The following is a 21,415-nucleotide window of genomic DNA, read 5'->3' on the forward strand; positions in this document are numbered from 1 at the left end:
TAGTATTATTGCATATTAAGAGTTTTGTTCTTGCATTTACTTAAATGTAATGTCAACAAATAGAAGCGTTTATATGCTCATTAAACAAGGTTTAAACGATGAACAGGTTGTTCAAACTTTGGTTAATACTGCATTAGTTTCCAACAGTGTTTTCGTTCCCCACCTTGTCATTTTAAAGGCGTTTTTATTGACATTTGATTACAGAAAATGTCAACCATATCATAACAAATAAAATCATCAAATGCATGATCTGTGTAAGAAAACCATAACAATACTTTATGGAAACATTGCTCAAGAACAAACATAAGCAATAAAAATTGGCACTGCAGACAGACTTAACGTGTTACTGTCTGCTTGATTCTTTTCTATAAAAGTTAAATGCGGTTTCGAAATTGCCCTCTACAATTTAACCCATATTTGATCACCATTGACGTGTAAAAAGTGGCCAATCGGGAACCGAACCCACGACGGTTGCACATGATAAAAGCACTGTTGACATTGATCAACAAGAAAATATTGAATATAAAGTATTCTTTACACTAGATATTTATGGTGTATGGATATTACTCGAGGTTTTGTATTCTGTTCCTTTCAGATGCATGTATCCAGATACGTAGATGCTTGTGGCTTAGGCCGGGCAGACTATTTATCCATGACGGGTAAGCCTGGAATAGACTAGTATTAGACCGGGATAAATGACAAAGTTGCTGGAATTCACAGAGCGATGATTTTTTAGGGTAAGTGTTTTGAACATTAAGTAGGTCACAGTTAAAATTCAAGTTCACGGATATTGTAAAAGGATCTGCAGAATATTAAAATGTCTGTCATTTCTTGGCTTATCATAAAGCGCAGTTGAAGTGTTCTTGGTTAGCTTCTGTGATCGATGGAGCGTTGTTCGTCGGTGTTCCGCTATCGCCAACATTTCATCGCCTTATTCCCATGTATCTTTATTTCCATGTTACCTTATTTCCATGTTACCCTATTTCCATGTAACCTTATTTCCATGTTACCCTATTTCCATGTAACCTTATTTCCAGGTTACCTTATTTCCATGTTACCCAATTTCCATGTAACCTTATATCCATGTTACCCTATTTACATGTAACCTTATTTCCACGTCACCTTATTTCCATGTTACCATATTTCCATGGTTTTCACATTTCTGCGAAAACCTTGTTAAATGTGTGATTTTTCTCATTTCAATGTCAGTATGATTGTTCGATCACGGTGATTTGAAAAGCAAGTTTAACCATTTATTAATCTCCCAAACAGAATAATTGCATCATTGCAAATATCTCACTAATATAAAATCATCAGTAAAATTATCATTCTATGGTCTAATATGGACTTAATTGGTTATGCAAATAAGTCGATTTTTTTCTTTATGCCACTCTACCTATGCTACATAGAACTCATTAAGAATGCGTGCGATTCAGTTCGAAGTCATGCCGATTAAGCATTTTTTACTGGGTCATTAATTAAGAAAGTACTTTTAATTTAGTTTTCATTTTAGCTCGACTATTCGAAGAATAGGTGGTCTATACTACTCGCCCCAGCGTCGGCGTCGGCGTCCGGTTAAAGTTTAAGGGTAAGTTGGGATTTTCACTTATAAGTCCTATACCCTTCATTCAATTGACTTAATACTTCACACAATTGTTCAGGACAATCACCCAATGAGGTTACATAACTCCATATTATTCTAAATACAAGTTATGGCCCCTGATTGACTTAGGTTAAAGTTTTAGGCAAGTAAAAGTTAAGGGCAAGTTGGGATTTTAATAAAAAAAACTTCTATACCGTTCATTAAATGCACTTAATAAAATTCAAAAATATTTACGACCATCTTACAACATGAAAAATAACTCCATTTTAATCTAAATACAAATTATGGTCCTTGAATTTTTTTATTTATTTTTTTTAATTTCTTTTGAAAGGCATTTTTGTATATATTCTTAACCACATTTTCATAATGGGAAATCAAGTTATTTCATGGGCGGGCTGGTGGGAGGGCAGCATCAAAGTCACCTTATGTATCGAATAATTTTAGTTAGGTTTGACATAAAGAGACCAAACTTGGTAATATTACATCGTTATTGTATTCTAGGGTAACATAATTTAACCAACACTAGTGTCATCTGGGTTGTAAACAAAAGTTGTTCAACATTAGGATATGGAACCTTGTTGTTTATTATAGGTCAATGTTGACCATGGGTCATGTCTGGGTAAACCAATGTAGGTCATGAGGTCAAAAGTTCAATTACCCGCAGTAACACAATTAAGTTTATATGTTAGACCCAATAATGGTATAAATATCCAAACTGTTTGCAAATTATATTAAGGCAATTTTTCGGAGAATGAAGGTATTATGTTTCTTAGTCCCTGAAACTTGAAACTGAAAGTCCTAGCACGACAGTTTAGACAATAAACTATTCCCTGACGACACTGAACTAATGATTGGCTTCATCAATATTAACAGTTTGCAGTTTGAGATATTCACATGAAGCTTTAAAAAACATACTGCCAATAAAAAAACACACATAGTATTAGTCAAGCCTCAAGGTGTATAATTCACTCTTAAAATAGGTTGATGTCCTTTGATCAACTAAAGGAAAAAATAAAAAAAATGTTATAATAGTGTTGTTGTTTTTTTTTTGTGTGTGATTTTTTTTTGGTGTGTGTGTGTGTGGGGGGGTCATATCGCGAAAACGTCGTTACTAGAAAATTAGAAAATCTATATTTTTACAATTATTCATTGAATATTGGCATCGTATGTGTCTCTACACACATTTAGGATCGTAAGAAAGCAACCCTGCTGGGTGGACACATATACTAGTAGACCATCCTTACCCAACCGTTTGTACAGGCAAAAGTTAACGTCGATAGATTTGAATGTGACCACGATGCAATATGGTGATTACTAAACTGTCCAGTGTTATTAGAATATCACTAAGGTTTATTTGTTTCTTTGTTGTTGTTTTCTAAAAAGGACAGTTTACTTCAGAAGAAAAGGGTACATTGAAACAGACTGTGAAGAACTGAACAATTATGAATTTGACAGAAAAATGTATGAAATCATGTTTTTAAAGCAATATCCGGTTTCTGCAACTGCCAACTATGGAAAGCGTGTGTGTGTGTATAGATGCTTATTATGAGTTTTAATCAAAACAAAAATAAAAATATTTGACAGTATTAAGCATTTAATTGTATTTAATTCCATGAAGGTAGAGGGGTTCCCATGCTGGTCTCAATGAGGCCAGAATGGTGCTACCAAAAGAGGATAGGATGCAGCACTGTAACTTTTTACCTAACAACTATAAATACAATTTTTCAAAGGAAAAATGGACTCTCTTCCTTTCTATTACATTATTCGAACTACTTTTCAAATAATGATACATGAACTGCCATCAACCAAAACTCTTGATTCTATTTTAGGTGATGCTGTGGTGCAAGCCATCGACAACCGCGACACTAGACCGGAAGTTACGAGAACCTTTTCAAGAAAATCTGAGACCCCAGTCCAGACATCACGCGTTGAAAATCGTCAGAAAAAACGATACAAAACCGTGCATTGCGCGGTGTGATCCAGCAGAACCCCGTGATACCGGACCGGGGGCCATGATAACGAACAGTCTCAAGTCCAAGTCTACACTCAGACACAGAAAAGCTTTTTTATACAGGAACAAAAGTATATTTATTCCATTTCTTTTACATTTTTTGGTAAATAATAGTAAAACATTTAAATAATAATATATTTCAGCGAATTTCACCATCAATGCTTTGAAAGAAGGAAAATCACAATGAAATGCAGTTTTGCCATATTGAGTCTTGAGTCTGAACTCAGACTTGAGACTGTTCGTAATCACTCCCCGGAAGTTGTGCATCATGATACAGCGCACCCAGTATTTGTTTAACCAAGTGAGTTAATGGCACACACCTTATCCTACCAGACTAGATATTGTGTTATCAAGCAGAGGCCGCGTGAAAAGACTGCCATTGAGCCGAGAAACTAACCGTGAAACCAGCCCCGAAGTATCATATACTAATAAAACACAAATCGCATATCTGATCCGTGATACCAAACCGAACTTCCGTCCAGGGATTAAACAGGAACATGGTATCACAGCGGAAGCCCCGTAGTGCAATGCTGCATCACCTTTATTAACAAATCGGAAGTTCCGTATAGGGAAGAAGCAGACGACCCGTAACATGAGCACTATTTTATGAATTATGTTTGTAATAATCACTATATTGTTGTGTCATGATTTGTCTATATTAAGCACTCGACATTGACGGGCACCTGTTTTCAATAATTTGTACCAGATTCATCAATTAACTTAAGGGACGGATCCAGGATTCGATGTTAGAGGGTGCGTAACTAAGGGGCGTTCCATTTTGTCATGCGCCCCTCCCTCAGAAACGAAATTTATTTGATTTTAAGTGTTGGCTGGGGGGTTTTGGTGTCCTCCCCCAAGAAAATTTTAATAATTTCTAGTCCGAAATGGTGCACTATGGGCGTAATTTACTACTTTTCTTCTCCTATATTGAAATAAAAAGTTAACTTATCCGATTTAATCCCCTCCCCCAGAATGCGCTAGTGAACATTGCTATCATATTTATTAGACTGTCAAAGCCTTACCATCGCAGACACAAGCGGGTCAATGTGTCAGGCGTCGTCTGCGAACTCGCCTTTCCGGGCCCCTAATACAAAAAAAAATGTAATGAAACGTTACACTATTCACTAAGGCCAGTTTAATCAAATAATGGATACGTATTCAATATTTATGCCCCCACAAAGTGGTGGCATATAGGGTTGCCCTTGTCCGTACGTACGTCTGTCTGTCTGTACGTACGTACGTCCCGAAGATTGTTTCCGATCTAATTCTTGAAAACCGTTTGTCCAATCCTCACCAAACTTTAAACACATGTTTGTGACCATAATATCTTGATCAAGTTCGATAGTCATGGAAATCGCTTTAGTCATTTAGGAGTTACGGCCCTTTTTTGCCAAAAATACTTCAAAAATATATGTTTCCAATCTAATTCTTGAAAAGTATGTGTCCAATCCTCACCAAACTTTACATACATGATTGTGACCATAATATCTTGATCAAGTTCGATAGCCATGGAAATCGCTTTTGTCATTTAGGAGTTGCGGCCCTTTATTTGCAAAATAAGACTTGAAAAATACGTCCCGAAGATTGTTTCCGATCTAATTCTTGAAAACTGTTTGTCCAATCCTCACCAAACTTTTAACACATGTTTGTGACCATAATACCTTGATCAAGTTCGATAGCCATGGAAATCGCTTTAATCATTTAGGAGTTAGGGCCCTTTATTTCCCAACAATACTTAAAAAATATCTTATCCGATCTAATTTTTGAAAAGGATTTGCCCTTGTTTTACTTAAGATATATCGCATTATCAACACCAGTTCATGTAATGATGTAACCTTAATATTTCTGTCCCACCTTCATTCTTGAACACGTTCCAATGTTACTTATTGAAAGTCTAGATCATTACATATGGGTTTTTAAGCTTAGACCTAGCTCATCGTAAAGCAAGATACCATTGATAGCGCTACAGTTACGTTCCCTTATTTGGTCAAAGGGAACTGATGAAAACAAGTTTAAAAACAGGCATTTAGTTGAACTTTTTTGCATGTTAAAAAAAAGAAAGCTGAATCAAAGATCAGACTATGTATTAATTGGCCGATAAGTTCACTCGCACTGGAAGCTTCTACGTTCAGGACGTCCTGGTGAACGAAACAAATATTAAACGAAAATGGGCAGAACCTAATTTGCTTTCTTACAATTATTTGCAAAAAAGAACGTTAACAGTATAACAATTCAAACAGTATCTGTATCGAACATATGAGGGATTCATTTAAGGGCTCATTACAACAATGGCTCATTATTTTATTCAAGAATTGTTAAATCACAATAACGCGGGAAAAATCAATCACTTCAAATTATTCTAAAACGTGAAATTGAAACACGAATGACAAAATACATTTAACATTACATAAATATACTCTTTCTGACATGTTCATTTATTATTTTTTGGCCTGCTGACACAATACAAACAATAACAAGATAAACAATCTTCTATTTACATGTATAGTGTTAAGCGACGATTCGCGACCCGAATATATCCGAATAAATTGCGTTCACCGGAAAATATTTGCAATTGCCGAAAAGCATTTCATTTAAAAAATTGAAGTTGTATTGTAAATATTTAAGGAATTAATTGCGAGATTGATGTCAATATCGGGGTATGAACGCAGTTGGGCTGGTTTAAGTATGTGGAGTCAAAAAAGATATTGACCAAAAGGCATTGTCCAAAACTTCATTACCTAAAGGAATTGTCCAAAACGCCATGACCAAAAGGTACTTTCCAAAACGTCATGACCAAAAGGCACTTTCCAAAACGTCATGACCAAAAGGCACTGTCCAAAACGTCATGACCAAAAGGCACTGTCCAAGACGTCATGACCAAAAGGCACTGTCCAAAACGTCATGACCAAAAGGCTCTTTCCAAAACGCCATGACCAAAAGGCACTGTCCAAAACGTCATGACCAAAAGGCTCTGTCCAAAACGTCATGACCAAAAGGCACTGTCCAAAACGCCATGACCAAAAGGCATGGTCCAAAACGCCATGACCAAAAGGAAATGTCCAAAACGTCATGACCAAAAGGCACTGTCCAAAACGCCATGACCAAAAGGCATTGTCCAAAACGCCATGACCAAAAGGCATGGTCCAAAACGCCATGACCAAAAGGCATTGTCCAAAACGCCATGACCAAAAGGTATTGTCCAAAACGTCATGACCAAAAGGCATTGTCCAAAACGTCATGACCAAAAGGCACTTTCCAAAACGTCATGACCAAAAGGCACTTTCCAAAACGTCATGACCAAAAGGCACTGTCCAAAACGTCATGACCAAAAGGCACTGTCCAAAACGCCATGACGAAAAGGCACTGTCCAAAACGCCATGACCAAAAGGCATTGTACAAAACGTCATGACCAAAAGGCACTGTCCAAAACGCCATGACGAAAAGGCACTGTCCAAAACGTCATGACCAAAAGGCACTTTCCAAAACGTCATGACCAAAAGGCACTGTCCAAAACGTCATGACCAAAAGGCACTGTCCAAGACGTCATGACCAAAAGGCACTGTCCAAAACGCCATGACCAAAAGGCACTGTCCAAAACGTCATGACCAAAAGGCACTGTCCAAAACGCCATGACCAAAAGGCTTTTTCCAAAACGCCATGACCAAAAGGCATTGTCCAAAACGTCATGACCAAAAGGCACTTTCCAAAACGCCATGACCAAAAGGGATTGTCCAAAACGTCATGACGAAAAGGCACTGTCCAAAACGCCATGACCAAAAGGCATTGTCCAAAACGTCATGACGAAAAGGCACTGTCCAAAACGTCATGACCAAAAGGCATTGTCCAAAACGTCATGACCAAAAGGCTTTGTCCAAAACGCCATGACCAAAAGGCACTGTCCAAAACGCCATGACCAAAAGGCTTTGTCAAAAGGATCTAAACCAAAAGGCATTGTCTATCAGGTCTTGACCAATAGTCAAAAAGGAATTGTCGAAGAAGTATTGGCCTAAAGACTTTGTTTGAATAGTAATGGCCAAAAGGCTTTTACCAAAAGGTATCTATTAAAGGCATTTTCAAAAACCTACTGGTTCAAAAATCATTGTCCAAAAGGTATTGACCAAAAGGCATTGTCCAAAGAACATTTTCAAATAGATATTGACCACAAGTCATAATCAAACTTGTACTGGCCAAGAGGCTTTCATCAAAAGGTTTGTGACCAAAAAGTATTGTCCAAAATACATTATTTAAAAGGTCTTGAGCACTAGGACTTGCTACAAGGTTTATTAAACTAGGTTTATTTAACTGTACTTAATGTCTGTGCTTCTGAGATCGTCCAAAAGGTCATAGACATTATATTCATTAATTCAGAAACCATTTACTAATGTTACTTATTGAAAGTCTAGATCATTACATATGGGTTTTTAAGCTTAGACCTAGCTCATCGTAAAGCAAGATACCATTGATAGCGCTAGAGTTACGTTCCCTTATTTGGTCAAAGGGAACTGATGAAAACAAGTTTAAAAACAGGCATTTAGTTGAACTTTTTTGCATGTTAAAAAAAAGAAAGCTGAATCAAAGATCAGACTATGTATTAATTGGCCGATAAGTTCACTCGCACTGGAAGCTTCTACGTTCAGGACGTCCTGGTGAACGAAACAAATATTAAACGAAAATGGGCAGAACCTAATTTGCTTTCTTACAATTATTTGCAAAAAAGAACGTTAACAGTATAACAATTCAAACAGTATCTGTATCGAACATATGAGGGATTCATTTAAGGGCTCATTACAACAATGGCTCATTATTTTATTCAAGAATTGTTAAATCACAATAACGCGGGAAAAATCAATCACTTCAAATTATTCTAAAACGTGAAATTGAAACACGAATGACAAAATACATTTAACATTACATAAATATACTCTTTCTGACATGTTCATTTATTATTTTTTGGCCACAATACAAACAATAACAAGATAAACAATCTTCTATTTACATGTATAGTGTTAAGCGACGATTCGCGACCCGAATATATCCGAATAAATTGCGTTCACCGGAAAATATTTGCAATTGCCGAAAAGCATTTCATTTAAAAAATTGAAGTTGTATTATAAATATTTAAGGAATTAATTGCGAGATTGATGTCAATATCGGGGTATGAACGCAGTTGGGCTGGTTAAGTATGTGGAGTCAAAAAAGATATTGACCAAAAGGCATTGTCCAAAACTTCATTACCTAAAGGAATTGTCCAAAACGCCATGACCAAAAGGTACTTTCCAAAACGTCATGACCAAAAGGCACTTTCCAAAACGTCATGACCAAAAGGCACTGTCCAAAACGTCATGACCAAAAGGCACTGTCCAAGACGTCATGACCAAAAGGCACTGTCCAAAACGTCATGACCAAAAGGCTCTTTCCAAAACGCCATGACCAAAAGGCACTGTCCAAAACGTCATGACCAAAAGGCTCTGTCCAAAACGTCATGACCAAAAGGCACTGTCCAAAACGCCATGACCAAAAGGCATGGTCCAAAACGCCATGACCAAAAGGAAATGTCCAAAACGTCATGACCAAAAGGCACTGTCCAAAACGCCATGACCAAAAGGCATTGTCCAAAACGCCATGACCAAAAGGCATGGTCCAAAACGCCATGACCAAAAGGCATTGTCCAAAACGCCATGACCAAAAGGTATTGTCCAAAACGTCATGACCAAAAGGCATTGTCCAAAACGTCATGACCAAAAGGCACTGTCCAAAACGTCATGACCAAAAGGCACTTTCCAAAACGTCATGACCAAAAGGCACTGTCCAAAACGTAATGACCAAAAGGCACTGTCCAAAACGCCATGACGAAAAGGCATTGTCCAAAACGCCATGACCAAAAGGCATTGTACAAAACGTCATGACCAAAAGGCACTGTCCAAAACGTAATGACCAAAAGGCACTGTCCAAAACGCCATGACGAAAAGGCATTGTCCAAAACGCCATGACCAAAAGGCATTGTACAAAACGTCATGACCAAAAGGCACTGTCCAAAACGCCATGACGAAAAGGCACTGTCTAAAACGTCATGACCAAAAGGCACTTTCCAAAACGTCATGACCAAAAGGCACTGTCCAAAACGTCATGACCAAAAGGCACTGTCCAAGGCGTCATGACCAAAAGGCACTGTCCAAAACGCCATGACCAAAAGGCACTGTCCAAAACGTCATGACCAAAAGGCACTGTCCAAAACGCCATGACCAAAAGGCTTTTTCCAAAACGCCATGACCAAAAGGCATTGTCCAAAACGTCATGACCAAAAGGCACTTTCCAAAACGCCATGACCAAAAGGGATTGTCCAAAACGTCATGACGAAAAGGCACTGTCCAAAACGCCATGACCAAAAGGCATTGTCCAAAACGTCATGACGAAAAGGCACTGTCCAAAACGTCATGACCAAAAGGCATTGTCCAAAACGTCATGACCAAAAGGCTTTGTCCAAAACGCCATGACCAAAAGGCACTGTCCAAAACGCCATGACCAAAAGGCTTTGTCAAAAGGATCTAAACCAAAAGGCATTGTCTATCAGGTCTTGACCAATAGTCAAAAAGGAATTGTCGAAGAAGTATTGGCCTAAAGACTTTGTTTGAATAGTAATGGCCAAAAGGCTTTTACCAAAAGGTATCTATTAAAGGCATTTTCAAAAACCTACTGGTTCAAAAATCATTGTCCAAAAGGTATTGACCAAAAGGCATTGTCCAAAGAACATTTTCAAATAGATATTGACCACAAGTCATAATCAAACTTGTACTGGCCAAGAGGCTTTCATCAAAAGGTTTGTGACCAAAAAGTATTGTCCAAAATACATTATTTAAAAGGTCTTGAGCACTAGGACTTGCTACAAGGTTTATTAAACTAGGTTTATTTAACTGAACTTAATGTCTGTGCTTCTGAGATCGTCCAAAAGGTCATAGACATTATATTCATTAATTCAGAAACCATTTACTAATGTTACTTATTGAAAGTCTAGATCATTACTTATGGGTTTTTAAGCTTAGACCTAGCTCATCGTAAAGCAAGATACCATTGATAGCGCTAGAGTTACGTTCCCTTATTTGGTCAAAGGGAACTGATGAAAACAAGTTTAAAAACAGGCACTTAGTTGAACTTTTTTGCATGTTAAAAAAAAGAAAGCTGAATCAAAGATCAGACTATGTATTAATTGGCCGATAAGTTCACTCGCACTGGAAGCTTCTACGTTCAGGACGTCCTGGTGAACGAAACAAATATTAAACGAAAATGGGCAGAACCTAATTTGCTTTCTTACAATTATTTGCAAAAAAGAACGTTAACAGTATAACAATTCAAACAGTATCTGTATCGAACATATGAGGGATTCATTTAAGGGCTCATTACAACAATGGCTCATTATTTTATTCAAGAATTGTTAAATCACAATAACGCGGGAAAAATCAATCACTTCAAATTATTCTAAAACGTGAAATTGAAACACGAATGACAAAATACATTTAACATTACATAAATATACTCTTTCTGACATGTTCATTTATTATTTTTTGGCCTGCTGACACAATACAAACAATAACAAGATAAACAATCTTCTATTTACATGTATAGTGTTAAGCGACGATTCGCGACCCGAATATATCCGAATAAATTGCGTTCACCGGAAAATATTTGCAATTGCCGAAAAGCATTTCATTTAAAAAATTGAAGTTGTATTGTAAATATTTAAGGAATTAATTGCGAGATTGATGTCAATATCGGGGTATGAACGCAGTTGGGCTGGTTTAAGTATGTGGAGTCAAAAAAGATATTGACCAAAAGGCATTGTCCAAAACTTCATTACCTAAAGGAATTGTCCAAAACGCCATGACCAAAAGGTACTTTCCAAAACGTCATGACCAAAAGGCACTTTCCAAAACGTCATGACCAAAAGGCACTGTCCAAAACGTCATGACCAAAAGGCACTGTCCAAGACGTCATGACCAAAAGGCACTGTCCAAAACGTCATGACCAAAAGGCTCTTTCCAAAACGCCATGACCAAAAGGCACTGTCCAAAACGTCATGACCAAAAGGCTCTGTCCAAAACGTCATGACCAAAAGGCACTGTCCAAAACGCCATGACCAAAAGGCATGGTCCAAAACGCCATGACCAAAAGGAAATGTCCAAAACGTCATGACCAAAAGGCACTGTCCAAAACGCCATGACCAAAAGGCATTGTCCAAAACGCCATGACCAAAAGGCATGGTCCAAAACGCCATGACCAAAAGGTATGGTCCAAAACGCCATGACCAAAAGGTATTGTCCAAAACGTCATGACCAAAAGGCATTGTCCAAGACGTCATGACCAAAAGGCACTGTCCAAAACGTCATGACCAAAAGGCACTTTCCAAAACGTCATGACCAAAAGGCACTGTCCAAAACGTAATGACCAAAAGGCACTGTCCAAAACGCCATGACGAAAAGGCATTGTCCAAAACGCCATGACCAAAAGGCATTGTACGAAACGTCATGACCAAAAGGCACTGTCCAAAACGCCATAACTAAAAGGCACTGTCTAAAACGTCATGACCAAAAGGCACTGTCCAAAACGTCATGACCAAAAGGCACTGTCCAAGACGTCATGACCAAAAGGCACTGTCCAAAACGCCATGACCAAAAGGCACTGTCCAAAACGTCATGACCAAAAGGCACTGTCCAAAACGCCATGACCAAAAGGCTTTTTCCAAAACGCCATGACCAAAAGGCATTGTCCAAAACGTCATGACCAAAAGGCACTTTCCAAAACGCCATGACCAAAAGGGATTGTCCAAAACGTCATGACGAAAAGGCACTGTCCAAAACGCCATGACCAAAAGGCATTGTCCAAAACGTCATGACGAAAAGGCACTGTCCAAAACGTCATGACCAAAAGGCATTGTCCAAAACGTCATGACCAAAAGGCTTTGTCCAAAACGCCATGACCAAAAGGCACTGTCCAAAACGCCATGACCAAAAGGCTTTGTCAAAAGGATCTAAACCAAAACGCATTGTCTATCAGGTCTTGACCAATAGTCAAAAAGGAATTGTCGAAGAAGTATTGGCCTAAAGACTTTGTTTGAATAGTAATGGCCAAAAGGCTTTTACCAAAAGGTATCTATTAAAGGCATTTTCAAAAACCTACTGGTTCAAAAATCATTGTCCAAAAGGTATTGACCAAAAGGCATTGTCCAAAGAACATTTTCAAATAGATATTGACCACAAGTCATAATCAAACTTGTACTGGCCAAGAGGCTTTCATCAAAAGGTTTGTGACCAAAAAGTATTGTCCAAAATACATTATTTAAAAGGTCTTGAGCACTAGGACTTGCTACAAGGTTTATTAAACTAGTTTTATTTAACTGAACTTAATGTCTGTGCTTCTGAGATCGTCCAAAAGGTCATAGACATTATATTCATTAATTCAGAAACCATTTACTAATGGAAAAATTCAACGAAAAGCGGCACACAACGGTGTTATTTTGTTTAATATCATAATGCTGAAAGTGTATTAAATTTGTAATTGTTAGTGCATTATCGGTTTATCAGTTAATGAAAGGCCCATTCAACGTGCAAAAATGCAAAGGCGCCAATGGTTTTGTTTCAAAACAATCTGATTTGGATCATATCGTATCGTTCGCTTTATTTCATCACACTGTAATCTGATGGTTGAACTATAGAACTTGAGTTTCATTCGCAGTGTACGAAATGAAGACTGATGTAAGCGTTCGTAACGTAGCAGATTTTGACGAATAACACCGTATTTATGGCATCCTTAGACACAATTTAAGCATAACATAGCAAACTATTCGAGATAATACGTTAGGGCAGAGATAGTGTTACTGTTCTGTCGAAATATAATACGTTTGGTAAATCATTGTTTTTTATAGCTTTTGGTTGGCCTTAGAACAACCGAATTGTTTTTAAAACTATTCGTAATTTAATGTTATAATAATTTAAAAGCTGAAAAGGACTGTTTTAAAATAAACGATACAAACAACATTATACACCATGTACGCTTTTTCCAGTAGCAGACAACAATAACACTATTACAAACCTTGTTTATGTTTAAACGTTTGGCTACTGAACTTGTATCTGTAGTTTTTCAAATAAGTATTAATCCAAACAAACATCTCCCTGATCGCAGTGCCGAAATATACCAGAAATTGAATGACAACGATGTTTCTCCGAACCAGATTATGCAAACATCGGTACACAAGAACATCGAATCTATAAACAACTATAGCCACATAAATCCAAATCAACACAAGGAAATGTCCAGCATCCAGTACTCCAGTGAAAATACTACATGAAATCCCATTGTTTTCTGGTGGATGTTACAACATTTGTGGTGTTCCAGTTCACGGAGGTAATGTCCTTGTGAACATCCATCAAAATCCATGCTGTAATCGACCAACTACAACGCGATTTGCGCTATTGAAAGCGACTGTGACGCTGACTTATGAACTTTTTAAGCTTAAACCGCCAAATGACATGTACACTCTAACGTGATTACTTATAACGTCACGTAGTTGACATTGCTCTTATTATTTATTTGATTGGTTTAAATGGATTGAAATATGAGTTCTTGTTGTTTTTAAGTGAAACCTTTGAAATTAGGTTGATAATTGAGACATAATCTATGTTTTTTTATTGTTGATAAAATGTTTTTACGTCGGTCTTTTTTTCTTTCCTGCGGATGATTAGCAACCTTATAACACACAATGTAAATTCTTCGCACTATGAAAAGAAAAGTGTGTTAAAGAAACTTTGACCTAGATTTCGACCGTAAATGAGTTATGCTATAAATATAATCTCAAATGAGCGCTTATTTTGTATCAAATTTGTCAAATTCGTCATTTAAAAATGATGATAGTGGCAGAGCCTCGTTTTATCGTTTTAAAACAAATTCGTTGAGTAAATTCGATACAAAATAAACACTCATTTGAACCCTCTGTATACTTTATAAGTTAATGAATATCAATCAATAGCATCAAGGAAATGTTGACATCACATTCGATATCCCAATCTTACTAATGTGTTTTGTTTTTATTTGGGAAGTCATTTTGGACGTCATGATGGCTGAAATGTGGCATGATTTCATTAGAATGTTCTCGGAATTTATTGGATTATACTTAGAAATCATAAAAGAACATTTTTGCACAATTATCAAATCATAAAGAAACAATTACAAGTAAATAGTCGATTTGGTCAAACTTGGTGGACTTGGACGCCATCGTGAATATAAAAAATCACCAAACGTTGTCCGGCCAAATCAATTGCATTTTTAAATTAGAAAAACATCTTCTTTACACCGCCTTACAGAGTTCGGCTTAAATACTTCGTTTGGGTGCCGAACTATTACTTAAATGCATATTTACAGAGGTTTATTGGTATCTTAAACTATATTTCTAAATATCCACTTTTAGACCTTCTTTTAGACATTCAACGTAGCTACCCGTGGAACGCCCCTCAAACATTATTGTGATTACTGAAGACGTACACTATCATTCTTACGCCAGCTTGTTGAGAAGTAATTTTCCAAGATTGTTTTTTAAAGTCTATTTTTTAGTGTTTCAGTTACATTTTATACAGATTTATCAGAAAAAAGGGGTAATGCATTTGTGTTCCAAACAATAAATGTTGATGTGCAAAACAAAATGATTTGAACAGAACATGAAAACATATGGCCAAACATACACTGGTCGCCATTTACTGAATTAAATAGATAAAAGGGACAAATGTAGACAAACAAATCAGGATGAATAGCGGATATAATAAGTTTTTCAAGCTTTGTTTAGTTTGCTTCATGGGTATCCAATAACCCCCACTGTGTCAGAGATCAGTCTGATTCGCTTGTCGTTTTTCGACTGAAGTGTGATGACCATTATTCGTCATTTGAGTTAGTTCAGCGTATTTATGGTTGGGTATTTTGGTTTATTTATCAGTCATTTGTATGTCGATTTTCGGGAAGGTCATATTACGAAGTCAAATAGTTTGAAAATATAACAAGTATATATTATAACATCGAATTTATGTCCGAGCACCTGTTTCGTTCGTAATGACTTAGTACGAGAACACGTTTGGGATAACATTTTCCCTATCAAACGGTAAGTTATGTGCATAAAAACAAATCTAAATTGAAACATGCAATCTTGTTTTAATATCATATCATCATCTGTTTCTAAAGTGGGTTACGCAGTTTTGACGAAAAGAAAATTACAACAACTGACTTCAAAGTAATTCTTCAATTAATTTTCTACACTTCGTGAAAATTGTTTCATCCAAATCGCATAAAAATTTAAAATACAAGACAATAAAATGTTTTTGACTAATGGTATTATGTTTACGTAATGGTTTTTGTGGAAAGTTTGACATTGTTATTACAGTAAATATAACTGCTTTAAGGAATACTTTTTAGCAGCTCTATGTACTTCCCTTGAATAAAAGTTGGACTTCATCACTTCTAGAACAATTAAAATTTGTCAAAATAATGATTTGAGATTCAAAACAGATTATCTGTTATTTTAGTTCAAATGCTTGTATATCTAAATAAACAAAACTTACCATTTATAACTGTTACTAGTATGACTAATGGTTATCCTTTTTCACATAACAAATAAGCCTAAATCTGCCCGAGCATTCGTTTTCGTTGGATAAGGAACAAATTCATTACAACGGAAATACACATCCATAAAGAAGACAATTTATAGCATATAAGGACAAATTTTAAAATAAGCCAAGGTTATTTTCAATGGCCGAGGTTGTCAAACCCGAGCGTAGAGTGTTATTCGGAAACTAAGTTTTCGAGTTATTAAGATGAACTGTTTTTACTTATACGAGCGACCATGAAATATGCTTTTCCTCCAAAAAATGTAGTACAACTGTATTTTAATTTATCTTTACATACTGGTACTTTTTTCATTTTTGCCATGTAAAAGCATGGTCAAATATTTGGATCTTCTATCACTGGTAGGGAAATGCATGACATTTACCATCTAACATTTAAACTTTTTACATCTGAGTGCTGTAAACATACTTGTCTCACCGTTACTTAGTAAAGGAAAAATAATTGAAACACGTTTAGAAATTGAAGATTTATTGCAGCTACTCTTATTTCTTCACCACAATGGCAAAATCACAACATTTAGAAGCTGATACTGATTTTCATAAAGCTTAACCCAGTCGTATAAATGTAATATCCAACGATTTCAATAATACAGTAAAAAACAGGGACAATCCCTATAGAACAACCAAAAAAGTAATCCCTGGTTTTAGAAGTGCAAGGTTGGGGACAGAGCGACACAACAGGAGAGACACAAGAGTTCAAGCACCACAAACGGACAACACACGAATAAAAATAACTAACTTCTACCGCCTTTGAATTGACAGTGAAATATTTCACTGGAACACGAGTTTACTTGGGGTGTAAACTACATAAAGTTTAACTTTGGAATACATGAAACTTGTCCTAAGGATTTTTATAACTACAAAATTAAAATATATGCCTCATCGGTAGAAATACCAACACGAGAACAATGAAATATATTGACAAACAAACATATAAACTGATAAAGTAACTTCAATAACTAAAACCTCATTTTTTAGAGTGATTAATAGTTTTTACACTATTGGTAGTCGTCAGTTTTGTTGAATCCGTCGTATGCAAGTACTGCATCCGGATACCGAAAAGGGCACACAACTGTCTAAACACGCGTACGTTTACTACGAAAGACAACATAATGAACACACCTTGACCAGCGTTAAGAATTATAAACAAATAGGCAAAGAGGTCGAACTCGATAAACTGGTAGAGGAAACCAAAGATCCAAGTCATGCCAGTTATGGTGGAGAGTTTGACAAATATGGCCAGGTTGTTACGGTCATGTGTACTACTTCCTTTGCCCATTTCGGGCATTGTGCTCACCTTGACGACGACAAAAACGAACATTACAATGTTCAGAAGGACAATGACGCCTATGGGAACTCCAACAAAGTACACTATACTTTTAGAACTGTCAATATAGCAGGTATTCGCACCGTAGCCAATATCGTCGGTAGTAAACTTAGACACGAGAACATGTAAAACAACGACAACTGTTGAAAATAGTTCTGCCCATGCCAAATATTTCAAAAATTGTCTTGATGGACGCGTTGATAATGATCGGTCCGTGATGGTTATAAATACCTTCATCATGTGAAAAGAACATATAAACATCCAAGCAAAACTCGAGAGAAGTGAAAAGTGTAACAGCAACCCAATGACAGTGCATAAGCTATTAGAAACACTCTCGGTCAAAGTATTTACGAGTGTCAAAAAGTGTGCAATAAACAATGTAATCACCAACGCCATATTGTTCATTCCTGGTAGAGACCGCAGTGGTGGAAGAACAGAGTAAACAATGAATGTGACTATCAAAGACACTACTGAGAAACACAAACACACAATGGTCAGTATTTTCATACCGGTATCACCGGCAGTTGTCTTTATGTCATCAACATTTGATGTTTGTTTCTCCATATTTTGTAGGTACTCATTCCAACAAACAAACACTTCCTGGCCATTTCCAGACAAGATCCATCTGTAAAAATGAAGATAGTGCCCATTAACAATAACTTCAACTGTAGCATCCTCTGTTAAGACGTTTGCAATTGTTTTTGGGAAAAGAACAAGAGGACACCTACGTGTTGGAAAAATAGATATCGATGACTGACATGGCCATGTATCCTCCTCGTTAAACAACGGCATTATTCCTAGACCATCCGCGCCGTCAAAACTGCCTAACAGTCGCGTCGTCGTTATCGCGGATGCGTTTAAATCTATTACTCTTAAAAATGTTTTAAAATCAAACCCGAGAGTCGTATGATAGTCCAGAAAAGTAAGATCATCAAAAGCCTGGTATATTAAATGCAAATCTTGAAACATCAGTTCTGTTCCTCTTATCACGGACGCCGTATGATCTATCAAAGAGGTAAGGTCAGTGAAGTCAAACACCTTCAATTGAACGTGAATTCCTATGAAATCAATGTTTGAAAGCAGTGCAGATTCATTCGTTTGTCGAATTTCTTCAATTGTTTCATTCATACTTTTCGTCATTTTTAGAAAACTTCTTAAATTACAGATTTCGACCCTTGCTTGGCGATGTTGACCTAATGGTGGAATCATTAATTTGTTGTATAAAATGCGTGCAACATTAGTATCGGATGATAATTCAAATGTAGACAGAGAATCTTCTCCAAGGCTCCCGAGCGGCTTGAGATGGAACGTGATGTCCATGCTGATGACGGAAAAAGGCCCAAAGGTGTATCGGGACTCGCCATTGATGACTGGACGGCATTCATTACCATCAAGGAAATAGCTTTTTGGACAGAAGATTTCGCGACATTTTCGCTGTAAAAGAAATGTAATATTATAATAAATGCACATTCAATTTGTTTGAACAGAGAGTCGCTTTTGAAACATAAGGTAAAAGCAATACTCTCTCTATGTATATACCAACAATATTTATATGAAAACCTAAACACACTAAATTATAATATATAAAACTAGCGTTGTTTATCAAGGATTATTAGGTACCGCCTTCGTACGGTCAGTTATATTTAAATAATCTAGAGAAAACTTGGCAATATTTGTAAGACTTCCATTATATTGCCGTATAATTGCAATATCGCTAGTTTTAATCTAAATTATTCGGTCCAATTTCGTTATTTAAACAGCTTGTAAATGAAGAAGTAAAGCTATGTATAAAAATGATACCTGAAATATGTCGTATATCATTCCCGAAGAGCAATCGCTTTCGAACTGATCTTCGCCATCTTCCAAGCCAGTAAAATCCAGCAGAGCGAGAAATGAGAATTGTGAAGAAACAGGATCCATTTGTGCATTGGATCCGCAAAATGGCTCTACATCTTCTCTCTCAAAACCATTACAGAGTGCGCAGTGGACATTCTTGTACTGGAACTTGTATGTGGAAGTATATGATAGGCATGCCTTCTCCAACATGTCATCATACACCCTCCATTTTCCAGTCTGGTTACAACGAGATATTCCGTATTCGCAAACTTGCGGGTAAAAGTCCAAGGGGGGCCTGAATGCTACATTGCAGTGGTCGTGTATAGCTAGTTGGGGATAAATGTCTCTGAAGCTTTGTATATTTGGTATCTCGCTTGCCATGGAATCACAAGTTAAAGTCGTTTCCCACTGTGTAAATCTGTTGTCATCAAAGTCGTGACATTTAGCACAAAAATAATTCTTGAAGGTCATGTTGTTCATCTTCGAGCTTACGGGACGAAGCAAGTTTAGTGCATATGAGCCACTATTTGAATTCAATATGTAGTTCTCTTCACACTTTGTAGTTACGTTGGCGTCTATGAAAGCATCAGGACAGCGGACTATCATCTCCACCGGGTCAACGTTCTTCTTGGAACCGTCGAATGGACGAAGTTGTGGGTATTTGCAATCTTTAGATTTTGTTTTAATGCCAACAATTTCCTCTTCGTCAAGTGGCTTAAGGTTGACGCCTGGGCAACAATCTCTGTCACAATCCGTACACAGACAGTCCCTACAGCATGCCAATTTTTTATCCATAATATGTAAATAGTACATGTCGTAGTCAGTGTGGTTTTCCGAAATGCTGGAATTTTCAACCCGGCAAAGATCCGTGTTTGGACAAAGTTGTTTAAAGTCCATAGCAATTGTGATATCTATTGTTCCATTGCTTATCGGCGAAACTTTCTCACATTTAAAAAATAAAAACAAATAAATTATATGATATGCTTTTGATGAACCCATTCTTCGCGCGCTGGAGGGCAGAGACGTTTGTCCCTTTTTTCTCTGGATGTTTTGCACCAAATGTGCTTGAGATCGTTCAATCGCTTGATGCTGTGGTGTTATTGGGTGCTTTTTGATTTAACCAATCCTGTAGATTAAAACATTGTGCACTGGCAATAAATGATTAATGTAGTGTAACTGCGAGATCACGTCAGTTTAATGTATTATGTGTCCATTCATTTAATCACATTGCGTGGGACTCAATCACTTTCCTCAGCGACAACACTCACATCAATTAGTTTAGATTACGTGTAATTTAATCTCTTCAGCATATGTGCTGCGTTCAGTTTTAGGAATATCCAAAGGTTGGTGCCACACAACATTTTTATAGTTTCATAAAGTTTTTCCCTTGGGGAACTAACACCTACATCCCCCTTCTTCCTTTATTTAAAAGTCAAATGACGTATAGCTGTTCAATCTGACCATTTAAGCTTAAGTGTTGTGTTTTATCTCATATATTCCATCAGCAACTGGAACAAAAGTAGTTCCTGTGTCTATAGCCACAGTATAAGTTGTTGTCCACCATGTCAGCACTAACATCTTAATATATGAAATCCCTATATGATAGGTTCATTATTTTAATGGGAATTTCGCACTGGCGGTGGTTGGTCAATTCAGGATGAACGTTTAATATGTCCCTTGGTAAAATTAATCATAGAATTAAGTGAGAGCTCATTAATACTTCATCACTTACATTGAATAGCTATCGAATATGATTCTGATTAAATGAACAGAGACGATAAACAGATTGAAATTGCGTTTCACAAATATTTGCCAATGCATATTTCATGACATTTTTCATCGAAGTGAATGCCATGGCCAACCCACTCAGAACAGGGAAATACATAATTTTGTTTTATGCAAACATTAAATGAGATAAATGTTTGTTTGATGCCAAAACAGATGCCGGATTTGTAAGGAAAAGTACCGCTTCTGTTACCTAC

The 21,415-nt window shown here is 36.8% G+C and overlaps 1 protein-coding gene across 1 annotated transcript; it reads right to left on the reverse strand.

Moving 5' to 3' along the window:
- Positions 1 to 16,812: 16,812 nt before the first annotated feature.
- Positions 16,813 to 20,390, reverse strand: LOC128220124 (uncharacterized). The gene is made up of 2 exons (XM_052928389.1): positions 19,398 to 20,390; positions 16,813 to 19,031 (listed from the first exon to the last, which is right to left on the reverse strand). The coding sequence occupies exons 1-2, from the start codon at positions 20,328 to 20,330 to the stop codon at positions 17,238 to 17,240; spliced, it is 2,727 nt and encodes a 908-aa protein (XP_052784349.1). The 5' UTR covers positions 20,331 to 20,390; the 3' UTR covers positions 16,813 to 17,237.
- Between the last annotated feature and the right edge of the window lie 1,025 nt (positions 20,391 to 21,415).

This window comes from Mya arenaria, chromosome 15 (genome assembly GCF_026914265.1).
Source record: "Mya arenaria isolate MELC-2E11 chromosome 15, ASM2691426v1".
Taxonomy (NCBI): domain Eukaryota; kingdom Metazoa; phylum Mollusca; class Bivalvia; order Myida; family Myidae; genus Mya; species Mya arenaria.

What these genes read in the sequence shown, in the direction of transcription:
- LOC128220124 (XM_052928389.1), bottom strand. Translation starts at nt 20,330, where the DNA reads ATGGACTTTAAACAACTTTGTCCAAACACGGATCTTTGCCGGGTTGAA. An exon ending in TGATATACGACATATTTCAG is followed by an intron (nt 19,032 to 19,397) that starts GTATCATTTTTA and finishes TTTCTTTTACAG; the next exon opens with CGAAAATGTCGCGAAATCTT.